The sequence below is a fragment of the Hoplias malabaricus genome, chromosome 8 (genome assembly GCF_029633855.1).
Source record: "Hoplias malabaricus isolate fHopMal1 chromosome 8, fHopMal1.hap1, whole genome shotgun sequence".
Classification (NCBI taxonomy): domain Eukaryota; kingdom Metazoa; phylum Chordata; class Actinopteri; order Characiformes; family Erythrinidae; genus Hoplias; species Hoplias malabaricus.
Genome location: NC_089807.1, coordinates 43456192 through 43469337, shown reverse-complemented (window position 1 = coordinate 43469337; position 13146 = coordinate 43456192). Strand labels below are relative to the sequence as shown.

The following is a 13146-nucleotide window of genomic DNA, read 5'->3' as shown; positions in this document are numbered from 1 at the left end:
CAAAAATCACGAGGTTGTTCCACAATTTCACATCAAACCACTCAGAGTGACTTTGTCAAATAGAAAAAGACAGTTTCCAGAGGGTTTTTTTTTTTTCAAAATGTGTCAGTTTCATTGTGTGAATGTGTCAGGAACATTGTTTATAAAAACAGATGAAAAGCACTGAAGGGTATTAGTAATTAAGCAAATAAAATGGAGGTAAACAGCCCCCAGTGGCTTTCATTTGTTGTTGTTGTTTGGTGAAGTGTGTTCCGTTAAGCTGGTGTTACTCCGTGTCTCTGATGGAGTAAAGCTCGTGGGTTTCGATGAGTTGAATCAGATCTGGACCGAGAGTAAGGAGCACAGCTTTGAGGAACCAGTCTCGCGTTGCAACAGCATTCAGCAGCAGATCCCTTCTTTCATTTCCTCAGTCTTCATTCACAGGGATGAGTTCCTCAAAAGCAGCACCGTGCAACAACGATGATAACAGTGTGCTTTAAAACATTGTAATGTAGTATTCTCCAATCCTATACTTTGGAAACCTCATGGACATGTCTGCGTTTCCCCTAATAAACAAACACTGTGTGGCCACAAGTTTGTAGACGCCCACTTGTCTAATGTTTCTTCTGAACACTGTTGGGTTTCATTTGATTGCTTTCAAACATTAGACGTACACTGGGACTGTGTTGATTATAGCCGTTGAGTCAGTGTCCGTGACCCCAGAGAACACGGTTCCACTGCTCCACAGCCCTGGGGGATTATACTCCTCTAGCCCACGCTTTGGAGGATTGGTTGTTGCAGGCTAAGCCCCATGTGCCAAAAGCATTCTGTTCTATTGGTTAATGCCCTTCTTGTGGTGATTATAAAAGCTGCATGTCTGTGTAAGGAGTAGAGCAAATCCCACTAAAAAGAGTGTCTACAAACCTCTGGACATCAGGAGTCATTATGGGATGCAGAGTGGGAGACGGATATTTAAGGTGCTTTCAAAGAATTGGGTCCCAGAGTGAATTTAACAAAAGCAGTGTTGGACCTTTTATGTGGTGAAGGTTAGGGCCTCACCCCTGTGACACGTTTGAGAAACTGAGCCCCGATTTTCCTCATGACACGGGAAAAAAGAGAAAGAAAAAAAGCCTTTTGCCTGAACGTATTCTTTTTTTTTTTCTTTAAACAGCTGATTTTATCCAATGACTAAGTTGTAAATGGCACTATTGGTGTTCTTTTGTAAAAAGTAGATTTTTGATTAACTTTTACTTTAATTTTTTTATTCGTAGAGAAAAGTCCCATCCATTGTTTAAAATGATACATTTTTGTATTTTTTAAAGAAAATATATTGTGGTTTTGTCATTATCTGCACTTTCACAAGTGACTCTTTGTCTTTGTTTGCGTCCTTTTTGTGCTGTTATTGCTGCGTAGTGTTTCCAGAAAGTGGTTTTATCCATGAATATCAAAACTCTACTGGAAGATTCAATAAAATTGTTTCCATCACCTCGACGTACTGTCTTCTTTTCACTTAATGAGCTTTTATTCTTTTAATAAGTGCACAGAGCCTTGTTCATTTCAGTGTGCTGTAGTGTATTTACAAACACCGGTTTAATTTGGAGATAAAGCTGCTACCTGCAGTTGTTGCTGTGTTGATTTTACCATAGTTCCAACATTAATGCTCTTTAAAGGGTTTATAATACGTTTTGTGTAAATCAAAAATATACACAAGCAAATTTCATACACTGTGAGGAGTGTGGTGTGTTCTCCCTGTGTCTGCGTGGGTTTCCTCCGGGTGACTGTCTGTGAGGAGTGTGGTGTGTTCTCTCTGTGTCTGCGTGGGTTTCCTCCGGGTGACTGTCTGTGAGGAGTGTGGTGTGTTCTCTCTGTGTCTGCGTGGGTTTCCTCCGGGTGACTGTCTGTGAGGAGTGTGGTGTGTTCTCCCTGTGTCTGCGTGGGTTTCCTCCGGGTGACTGTCTGTGAGGAGTGTGGTGTTCTCCCTGTGTCTGAGTGGGTTTCCTCCGGGTGACTGTCTGTGAGGAGTGTGGTGTGTTCTCTCTGTGTCTGCGTGGGTTTGCTCCGGGTGACTGTCTGTGAGGAGTGTGGTGTGTTCTCTCTGTGTCTGCGTGGGTTTCCTCTGGATGACTGTCCGTGAGGAGTGTGGTGTGTTCTCCCTGTGTCTGCGTGGGTTTCCTCCGGGTGACTGTCTGTGAGGAGTGTGGTGTGTTCTCCCTGTGTCTGCGTGGGTTTCCTCCGGGTGACTGTTTGTGAGGAGTGTGGTGTGTTCTCCCTGTGTCTGCATGGGTTTCCTCCGGGTGACTGTCTGTGAGGAGTGTGGTGTGTTCTCCCTGTGTCTGCATGGGTTTCCTCCGGGTGCTCCGGTTTCCTCCCACAGTCCAAAAACACACGCTGGTAGGTGGATTGGTGACTCAGAAGTGTCCATAAGTGTGAGTGAGTGAATGTGTGTGTGTGTGTGTTGCCCTGTGAAGGACTGGTGCCCCCTCCAGGGTGTATTCCCGCCTTGCGCCCAATGATTCCAGGTAGGCTCTGGACCCACCGCGACCCTGAACTGGATAAGGGTTACAGATAATGAATGAATGAATCTGTTTTTTTTTGTTGTGTTTTTTTGTAATATTTAAATTATGGAATTGATTTTTTACTTTTAATTTTTTTGCGGTAACACGGGTTTCTTTAAACAACTGAATACGACAATTCACTAATAACTTTAATAACTAAAACCTTTGGGCATATAGTGTACATTAAAGCCGGTCTCTAGTCACTCCCTTTGCTTTGCTTCCCCCATCTGGCCGAATCTGGTACTGATGGTGATACTGAACAAGCCGTATACACACACACACACACACATTTTATGTATTCTGTAATTTTCATAAACCCACAAAATGTTTACAGGACATTTAGACAGGAAACCTAGTCATAAAAATATATTTTTAGAAAAAGTATGTTTTATTTAAATAAATATAAAATAAATGAATCTAAATATACATAATTAACAAAGGCTTATGATTTATAATAATAATTTTACTTAAAACTAAAAGATATTGGAGAAAATAAAACATGTAAACGATATAAAAACCCGCGAGGACGACTAAATAAGGCATGGAATTATCTTAATAATTCGAGGGTTTTAAAATATCTCCCTCGATACAAAACATTACATATCTCAATGCGTCGCCTTACTATATTTATAATTTATATTTATATTTATACTGTATTTAGAAGGGACCTCACCAGAAGGGAACTGACCAGAGGGAAAAAATAGTACTTTTATTTTGAAAAGGGGGACTTTTAATTTGTCGAGGATGTCACTGTGGTGTGAGTGAGAGGTCGTATGTGTCTTCACTGGGGAGACTGTGGGGTGTGTGTTGTGATTACTGAGGTGTGTAAGTGTGTGTGTGTGTTGTGTGGACTGAAGAGTGTGTGTTGTAAAGATTGAGGAGTGTTTTTATTTTGTAGAACGATGGGTGTGTGATGTGAGTTGTGATAATTGAGGAGTGTGTGTGGGGTTTTCGCTCTTATTTAATGATGCGGTAAATAAGGTGTGTGTAGTGGACAGAGCGGCACACAGTCCAGGTGTGTATTACTGGGGAGTTCCTGTAATATCATGTTACTATTAGATGTATGAACCTTGCTGTGTGGATTTGATAACATTAAGCCATCACAGCAGTAGAGGGGTCAGGTGATCTTAGGCTCATGTTCAGCTGCTCCTTGGCCTTTATTGATTCATGTTCTTTTGTGGAGATTGACTGTTAACTAAAGCTCTCTCTCTCTCTCTCTCTCTCTCTCTCTCTCTCTCTCTCTCTCTCTCTCTCATTCTCAGGTTGTGTATCCTGGCCCTACGGCCGAGGAGCCCCTGTCCAATGGGTCTCCTCCCATGCCTTCAGCGTGTGAGAACTCTGTCCGTTTGCCTCTCGGCGGCTGTGAAATGTCCCTCTCCGATGTCCAGAGCTGGACAGTGGAGTGCTCCTCTCTGCTCTCTGCTGCACCGGAGGAGCATCTCTGTGGAGAGGGCTTTACACCACCACGGCTCAGAGCTGACGGACAGGGAGAGGAGACTGCTGGACAGGCTTTACACTGGACTGATTGGCGGTCAGAGGGCCTCTCTTGCGGAGTCTATAACTCTGGTCGAGACACAGCACCCCCGGAAGAAGGAGCTGGCCCAGGTGCTGCTTCAGAGAGTTCTGGCCTTTAAACAGGAGCAGGAGAGACTTAACGGGGGGAAACCTGTGGCCTTCAGAGTGGGTGAGTGGATGATTTGTTTTCAGCCTTCAACACACCTTCTTCTTTCTGACATTGCGTAATCAAGAAAGTGTTCTGGTTAATAATAGCCTTAGATTCTGGCCTTTTTATGTAACATAAGGATGTTTATTTCATCTGTGAACGAGGACAGAGGAGCGGCTGAAAATCTGGGTATGGTTTTGGGCACTGTCCTCAGACAGGGATGAGCAGGTCCAAGTGTGTGTTGTGTATCAGGGTTTTAAATGAGATGTGAGCAGCTACAGGAAGACTGGAAACACACCATGGTTCTGCACTTCACCTCAGACTCAGTCAGTGGTGTAAAAGAGACATAGGAAGATGATCTGAGAGACCTCCCATTAACAAAGCACTTCTCTAAACAAGTCTGTAATGAACTTGTATTAAGACTCCTGGGCTGCATGATACATGCAAAATGCCGTATTGTGATTGGCCTGCATTATTTTGGCCAATATTGTTTACATAACACCCACCTTATTGTAACATCTGCGGTCCGGATACGCATCATTTCTTGTGAAGCTCATTGTTACAGTTGTAAACTCTACAATCACTCACCATCTGCTGTCCACTGAAATACCTGTGGTGATTGTGTGTGTTTGTGTGTGTGAATGCAGGTCTGTCTGGTCCTCCTGGTGCAGGGAAGTCCTCCTTCATCGAAGTCCTTGGGAAAATTCTGACAGAAAAAGGCCACAAAGTCTCAGTGCTGGCTGTTGACCCTTCCTCCAGCACGACCGGAGGTGAGCTCTGTTTATTAGTTTTCTATCAATTTCCATTCATCCATCCGTCATCTGTAACCCTTATCCAGTTCAGGGTCACGGTGGGTCCAGAGCCTACCTGGAAACATTGAGCGCAAGGCAGGAATACACCCTGAAGGGGGCGCCAGTCCTTCACAGGGCTACACACACACACTCACACCTACGGACCATTTTGAGTTGCCAATCCACCTACCAACGTGTGTTTTTTGGAGTGTGGTAGGAAACCGGAGCACCCGGAGGAAACCCACGCAGACACAGGGAGAACACACCACACTCCTCACAGACAGTCACCCGGAGGAAACCCACGCAGACACAGAGAGAACACACCACACTCCTCACAGACAGTCACCCGGAGGAAACCCACGCAGACACAGGGAGAACACACCACACTCCTCACAGACAGTCACCCGGAGGAAACCCACGCAGACACAGGGAGAACACACCACACTCCTCACAGACAGTCACCCGGAGGAAACCCACGCAGACACAGAGAGAACACACCACACTCCTCACAGACAGTCACCCGGAGGAAACCCACGCAGACACAGAGAGAACACACCACACTCCTCACAGACAGTCACCCGGAGGAAACCCACGCAGACACAGAGAGAACACACCACACTCCTCACAGACAGTCACCCGGAGGAAACCCACGCAGACACAGGGAGAACACACCACACTCCTCACAGACAGTCACCCGAGGAAACCCACGCAGACACAGAGAGAACACACCACACTCCTCACAGACAGTCACCCGGAGGAAACCCACACAAACCTAGCCAATTTTTTTTTAGGTGTATGCTTGCCAAAATCTTTAAACCCTACATTAAATTATAATTTGGGTCTGTCTTTGAATCTGAGTCTGAAAGTGTTTCAAATAGCCACTAATAGTTATAATGTGGAATTAATTATTTACAATTTGAAAGCATCAGCTTGTTCATCTCCAGGTTCATTAATGGGGGATAAAACTCGGATGACTGAGCTCTCTCGAGACATGAATGCCTTCATCCGCCCTTCTCCCACCTCTGGAACACTCGGGGGAGTAACAAGGACCACCAACGAATCAATTGTCCTCTGTGAGGGGGCAGGTTACGGCATCGTCCTGGTGGAGACTGTGGGTAAGGTGTCCTTCATCCTTCACCCCACAAATATTTGCTCCGATATTTTGCACAGCTCTCCTTTTCCCTTGTTGACTTGAGTTTGTTCCTGATGTGTCCAGGCGTGGGTCAGTCGGAGTTTGCAGTAGCTGATATGGTGGATTTGTTTGTGTTACTGATTCCACCAGCAGGAGGAGATGAACTGCAGGTGAACACTTCAGTGCTTTCAGAGCTCAGTCGTGGCTCTGAGGGACACTGATATTTACTTCTGAGATTTAAAGCTGTGGAAGACCCAACTTCCTATTTCCATTTCCATAACCTCATGAGTCAAACATTAACTTTACAGGTGAAGGAAAAATCCTTAATGTGGCCGTATATTGTTCAAAGTATTTTTGGGGCAAATCTAATCGTTTTTTGGTCAGAGTTTAATCAGCAGCTATTTGATGGTATGGTCTTGGATATTAGAGTATAATCAAACAGACTGAAGACTTTACATGGGTCTGTTCATTATGTTCAGATGAGCTGTCGCTAGCATTACACATAGCATTAAGCACCTGAGACAGTTCTATTTTGAAACCTATTTTTTCTGAAGTAAGTGTTTATCTTCTCTGAAAAAAACTTTAAAATATACTTTAAGTTAAATATAACTTTAACATGGCGGCACGGTGGAGCAGCAGGTAGGTGTCACAGTCACACAGCTGCAGGGGCCTGGAGGTTGTGGGTTCGATTCCTGCTCCGGGTGACTGTCTGTGAGGAGTGTGGTGTGTTCTCCCTGTGTCTGTGTGGGTTTCGTCCGGGTGACTGTCTGTGAGGAGTGTGGTGTGTTCTCCCTGTGTCTGCGTGGGTTTCCTCCGGGTGACTGTGAGGAGCGTGGTGTGTTCTCTGTGTCTGCGTGGGTTTCCTCTGGGTGCTCCGGTTTCCTCCCACAGTCCAAAAACACACGTTGTGGATTGGCGACTCCAAAGTGTCCGTAGGTGTGAGTGTCTGTGTTGCCCTGTGTAGGACTGGCGCCCCCTCCAGGGTGTATTCCTGCCTTACGCCCAATGATTCCAGGTAGGCTCTGGACCCACCGCGACACTGAACTCGATAAGGGTTACAGATAATGGATGAATGAATGTAGGAATAACATTATAATTATATCAGTTGTGCTTTAAATATAGCCAGCAGATCAAAGCATTCGTGATGGAAATAAATCCTATGTTTTTCTAAATCGCAGAAGTATTAGCTCCACTTTTGAAAATGAGAATTTCTTATTTCTTTCCATTTCATTTTTAACTTTGTTTTCATTTACAGTAAAGAAATAAAACACAGGGCGGAACTCTGTTTTAAACAATTTCCTTCTTTTCTTTTCTTAAACAAAGGGAATCAAGAGAGGCATCATTGAGAAGGCTGATCTGGTGGTGGTCACGAAGTCGGACGGCGAGTTGGTCGTTCCAGCGCGAAAAATTCAAGCCGAATACACAAGTGCTCTGAAGCTACTCCGAAAAAAATCAAAGACGTGGAAACCTAAGGTATGTTCTCAGTGCAAGAGTATGTCGTTTCATTCTCAGCTGCTCCAGCAGGGGATCACCACAGCAGATCACCTGTCAATCTGGAAGATGACCATCTGATGTAACCCTCCCATTCCACCTGGGCTTGGACAAAACCTTATTGGCTCAGCAGCAGATACCGGGAGAATACTCTGAACTCTGCACAGACAGTGACCCAAGACGAGGCTTGAACCCAGGCCCCACACCATCCATACCCCCACTGTGTAACTACATTAATAAACCCCCACCCCCTTCACCCCTTTGGAAGACCAATAGTATTCATTCATTCATTCATTTATTTATTCATCTGTAACCCTTATCCAGTTCTGGGTCACGGTGGGTCCAGAGCCTACCTGAAATCATTGGGCGCAAGGCGGCAATACACTCTGGAGGGGGCGCCAGTCCTTCACAGGGCAACACACACACACACACATTCACTCACCCACATACACCTACAGACACTTTTGAGTCCCCAATCCACCTACCAACATGTGTTTTTGGACCATGGGAGGAAACCGGAGCACCCGGAGGAAACCCACGCAGACACAGGGAGAACACACCACACTCCTCACAGACAGTCACCCGGAGGAAACCCACGCAGACACAGAGAGAACACACCACACTCCTCACAGACAGTCACCCGGAGGAAACCCACACAGACACGGGGAGAACACGCCACACTCCTCACAGACAGTCACCCGGAGGAAACCCACGCAGACACAGAGAGAACACACCACACTCCTCACAGACAGTCACCTGGACACGGGGAGAACACACCGCACTCCTCACAGACAGTCACCTGGAGGTAACCCACACAGACACGGGGAGAACACACCACACTCCTCACAGACAGTCACCCGGAGGAAACCCACGCAGACACAGAGAGAACACACCACACTCCTCACAGACAGTCACCCGGAGGAAACCCACACAGACACGGGGAGAACACACCACACTCCTCACAGACAGTCACCCGGAGGAAACCCACGCAGACACAGGGAGAACACACCACACTCCTCACAGACAGTCACCCGGAGGAAACCCACGCAGACACAGGGAGAACACACCACTCTCCTCACAGACAGTCACCCGGAGGAAACCCACGCAGACACAGAGAGAACACACCACACTCCTCACAGACAGTCACCCGGAGGAAACCCACGCAGACACAGGGAGAACACAGGGAGAGCAGGAATCAAACCCACAACCTCCAGGTCCTTGGAGGTGTGTGACTGCGACACCTACCTGCTGCGCCACTGTGCCACCCACCAATAGTGTCTCATCTGTAAAATACATATTCATGAATATTCCGATTATGTTAAGGCATACGTTTTTTTGTTTTTGTTTGTTTTTTGCATGACAGCGATGCATTGTGTTTTCTTGTACCTCAGATTGAGCTGGAAGCTACTTAGTCGTCTTTGCACATAAGAGGATTTGATATTGATAGAGTTCGGAACGTGGCCAGGATCGATGCTGCATAATGAAAGTGTTCTTGATGTTTTATAAATGGCCCTCATGGTTAGGGGAGGCTTTTGTTTTTTGCATGTCTTCACTCACATGCATCCGGTTCCATCTCGGCACATGAGGTCTGCAGATGTCCGCTGGAGCTGGAACATGATCCTTACCCAGCATACATTACACAGTCCACAGCTTCTGTTTGTGGTACATCAGAGTCAAAGCACTGGTCCAGGATCAGATCCTTCCCTCTTTATATTCCTCGCTCTTTGACCAACACGGGCGACCTACATTTGCTAATGTTATAAGCTCATTCGTTATAAACACCGGACCGATAGGAAAGACAACAACAAACATTATTATATCATATATGGGTTTGATTGGAAGTACTTTATGGACAGATATGATATTAATTTCTTAATTAATAAGAATAATTTATATTGTGATATACTGCTTAGTTATAATTAAATAGCATTTTATAATTTGAATACATAGTCTCTTTATATGCTAATGAACGTCACAGGAATTGATGCAGATTGATTGTCTCACTCTCTGTAACAAATGAGGTCACATTCTTCGTGTGTGTGTGTGTGTGTGTGTGTGTGTGTGTGTGTGTGTGTGTGTGTGTGTGTGTGTGTGTGTGTTTGGAGGATCTGGTATGCATATGACACGTTGTAATGTCTAGTTTCCCAGCGTGCTCAGCTCATCCTGGACACTGGCATGTAGCCCTTTTGTCTTCTGTCCCCCAGCAGTACATCTGCCTGCGGGGCAGCGTGCCAGCGTGGCTGCCCCTTTTGAACGGCCCACCGCGGCCTCATGCATTTCACTGATTAGAGGCCACCCACACAGATGAGAGCCGCTTTAAGTCTTTGTCTCCCCTCCACAGAGCGCGCTCAGAGCAGCGTCCCTTTGACTGGAGGATGCCTCGGCCATATTGATTTTTTTTTTTACCCCCCCACTTTCAGCCTCCCTGAAGGCTTCCAAGCCGGCAGTTCATCAGTCATTGAAAGTGAGAAGGGAGCGATATGTGTGGCCGCGCTTTTCACCTTTGCCATGTCCAGTTATGCCAGTGTTATATAGAATTTTTCTTGGCCACTGTACGTATACGTTTGGTTTAATCCTGTTTGTATGGTTTAGATACTGAATGGTGAAGCAGACTTGAGCTCATCTTTCTTTCGCCTCACAGTGATACACAGCTACTCCATGGAGTGCTGCATAGTATCGGCTCAAAAGGCCCACACCCTCACAGCTGTTTCTGTGTTGAGTCTAAACTTGCCCGGTTTATAAATTCAATATTTCATTTCCAGCACTTCAAGACTGCACTGTTAGCCAGTGTGTAGCGTAATGGTGGATCGATGTGTGTAGATGAATGGCCTTTTCTCTTCTTACTGACATTTCTGACTTGCATTCGTTCTGTGCCTTTGTTTCATGAATCCTGGCCTTCATTTTTCTTTATTTCTTTTCGTATCATTTCTTAGTTTCCTGTTTTAATGTAGCATTCTCCTCACTGACTCCTTATCGTCTGTAAGACACACTCTATGGACAAAGGTGGTAGGCACTTACTCATCCAATAGGTCTTCTGGTATTCAAGGTATTACCCCATCAGTCCACAAGCTCAACACCCCAACACTTTGTACACCTCTCTAGCCGACACTTGGCATTGGGGCTAGCTACACCACATCCCATAATGTCAGCAATGCTTTTCTATAAGTAGAGAAGAGTAGAACAGCTCTGTCCACAATGGGTGTATTCTATTAGAAGTGGTATCTACAGACTTGGGCATGGATTGTGAATTGTGTAAACATTTAACTAATGTGTAGGATACCTCTAAACCCCTGACATTTTCCCCTCTACTGTCTTTTCCATGGGTGACGCTGGTTCAGGTGGTCCGCGTGTCCTCTCAGACAGTTGAGGGGGTTCCGGAGCTGTGGGAGGTAATGCTGCAGTTTCGTGACTCTATGCTGGCGAGTGGAGAGCTGCAGGGGCGGAGACGAGAGCAGCAGAAGGTTTGGCTGTGGAGTCTGATCCAGGAGAACGCTCTCCAGCACTTCAGAGAGCACCCCGCAGTGCAGGCTGGAATACCAGAGATGGAGAAGAGGGTGATACAGGGTCATATCTCTCCAGGACTGGCTGCCGACCTCCTGCTCAGGGCTTTCCGGTCCCCACAGTAACAAATGCCCATTAAACACACACTCGATGGGCAAAGGTTATTTTAATTTCTTCTGAAATCAAACGTGTTAAAGGGGAGTTTGTTTCCTCTTTGCTGCCATGAGTATTTCTACTGTTCCAGAAAGGTTGTAGTGTACATTGGTGCACGGATGCGAGAATTCAATGGCATTAAGCCATGGGAACATTACTGGGGTGAGGTACTGGTGTTGGATGTTTCACAGCCACTTTGACCTGTCTTTGAACACTAAACACGTCTTGAACAATCAACTGTATTTAACAAATATGATGTAAATTTGATTTTTATTTTGGTGAGCTGTTCCTTCAATGACCACAGGGTTGAATTAACTCTTTAATTTGAGTTGAGTGAGACCTGTATAAACACAGAAGATATTAATTGAGCACTGGGGTGATTTCAAGGGTGTTTGGGTGGTTAAAAGATACAGGATAGTAATGATAATTGATTCAATGAGTGCTTGAGCTGTCTGTGTGCAGGTGTTTCTTTGTTGGGTCAATGGACAGCACAGTATTACACATTAGTTTTTACATTTTTACATTTCATGTCTTTAATGGAGTTCTGTGAAGCTGCTTTGTGGCAACATCAATTGTAAAAAATGCTGTACAAATAAAAATAATTTGATTTGATTAGTGATTTCTGTCTGTGACACTTCAGTCTGCTCATGAAGACTTGGTAAACAGTTCATAAACAGATGCCTGGACATATACATCTCACAGTGGTATGAAATTACTCTTTTGGTTTGGTATTAAAGCCCAGATATTCAGCACATTCTTCAGGTAAAATTTGGTGATTCCGAAATTAAATCTGTTTAATTCTCCCCCAGTTGCTGTAATTAAACTGTAAGTGATCTCCCTGCATGAGTCTGAGCCATATTTTGATTTTATATTTTGGTTAAAATCAAAGTGAATGCATTAAATAATTAGCTAAAAGCTAAACAGGCTTGAATTGCTTCATCTTTGTCTTTGGTTGGTTTTTAATTAGGGCCTCCACACAGATTCAGCAGGTTAATTAACTGCTTTAATAACCTATTTATGCTAAGACGTCCTTTCTGCTCTGAAGTGGTTCATTAAGCTTACATACGTTTTCTTTGCTGGACATTGCCAGCGGAAACTAGCTTGTATTGAAAATGTGCATTTGATTACAGTAATTGGTCTTTAAGAGGGCTTTATAAATATTCTATACAATGTTGTACGTGTATGTGACAAGGTTTGTGAATGAACGTTGCTGACATACAATAAACAAGTGAATTTAAAGTGTCCACTTCATGAAGAAGTGGATTTTTGGTTTCTGTTGTGTGGCTAATGTGGCTAACAAGCAGTGAATAGTACACAGTGTGAATTCTCCTCATGCTAGCTGCATGCTAACTGGCGAAAATGCCTCACACACTCCTCAGACTCTGCTGAGTTGTCAAGTAATCCTAAATACACCCGAGTACAAAGTTTCTGACGTAAAAAAATGTGATCTATTAACGTTTTAGTCAAGGTATGACTAAATTTAGTGCGGAGATTATACCGACTGTTTGCAAAACTGAATGTTTGTGTCCACAGTGGGTTCACCTTCAATTCACAAATCATAAGAACAGCATGAAGTTAATTAGCCTGCGTTTCCTGTAGGAAGACCCACAGGCCACCGTTAGATGGCGCTATAAGCTTTGACAACTCAAATGTCCATTATGTAGATAAGGCTCTCTCTGCACGCATTGACTGTGTCTCAGTCTGCAGTGGTGTGTGACATGAGTCTATTGTGCCTGTGAAGAATGAGGAGGTGCCTTCCTCTCTTACCAGCACTATTAACCTCTCTCTCTCTCTCTCTCTCTCTCTCTCTCACACACACACACACACACACACACACACTGTCTCTCCAATGTCAACCTGTCACTGTCTGATGAGAGAGGA

The 13146-nt window shown here is 44.9% G+C and overlaps 1 protein-coding gene across 1 annotated transcript; it reads left to right on the top strand.

Moving 5' to 3' along the window:
- Nucleotides 1-3335: 3335 nt before the first annotated feature.
- On the top strand, nucleotides 3336-12058 carry mmaa (metabolism of cobalamin associated A). Its single transcript, XM_066679382.1, has 7 exons — nucleotides 3336-3549; nucleotides 3797-4218; nucleotides 4845-4967; nucleotides 5933-6103; nucleotides 6205-6290; nucleotides 7444-7593; nucleotides 10950-12058. Exons 2-7 carry the CDS (start codon nucleotides 3837-3839, stop codon nucleotides 11235-11237), a joined length of 1200 nt encoding a protein of 399 aa, XP_066535479.1. The 5' UTR covers nucleotides 3336-3549; nucleotides 3797-3836; the 3' UTR covers nucleotides 11238-12058.
- The last annotated feature ends 1088 nt before the right edge of the window (nucleotides 12059-13146 follow it).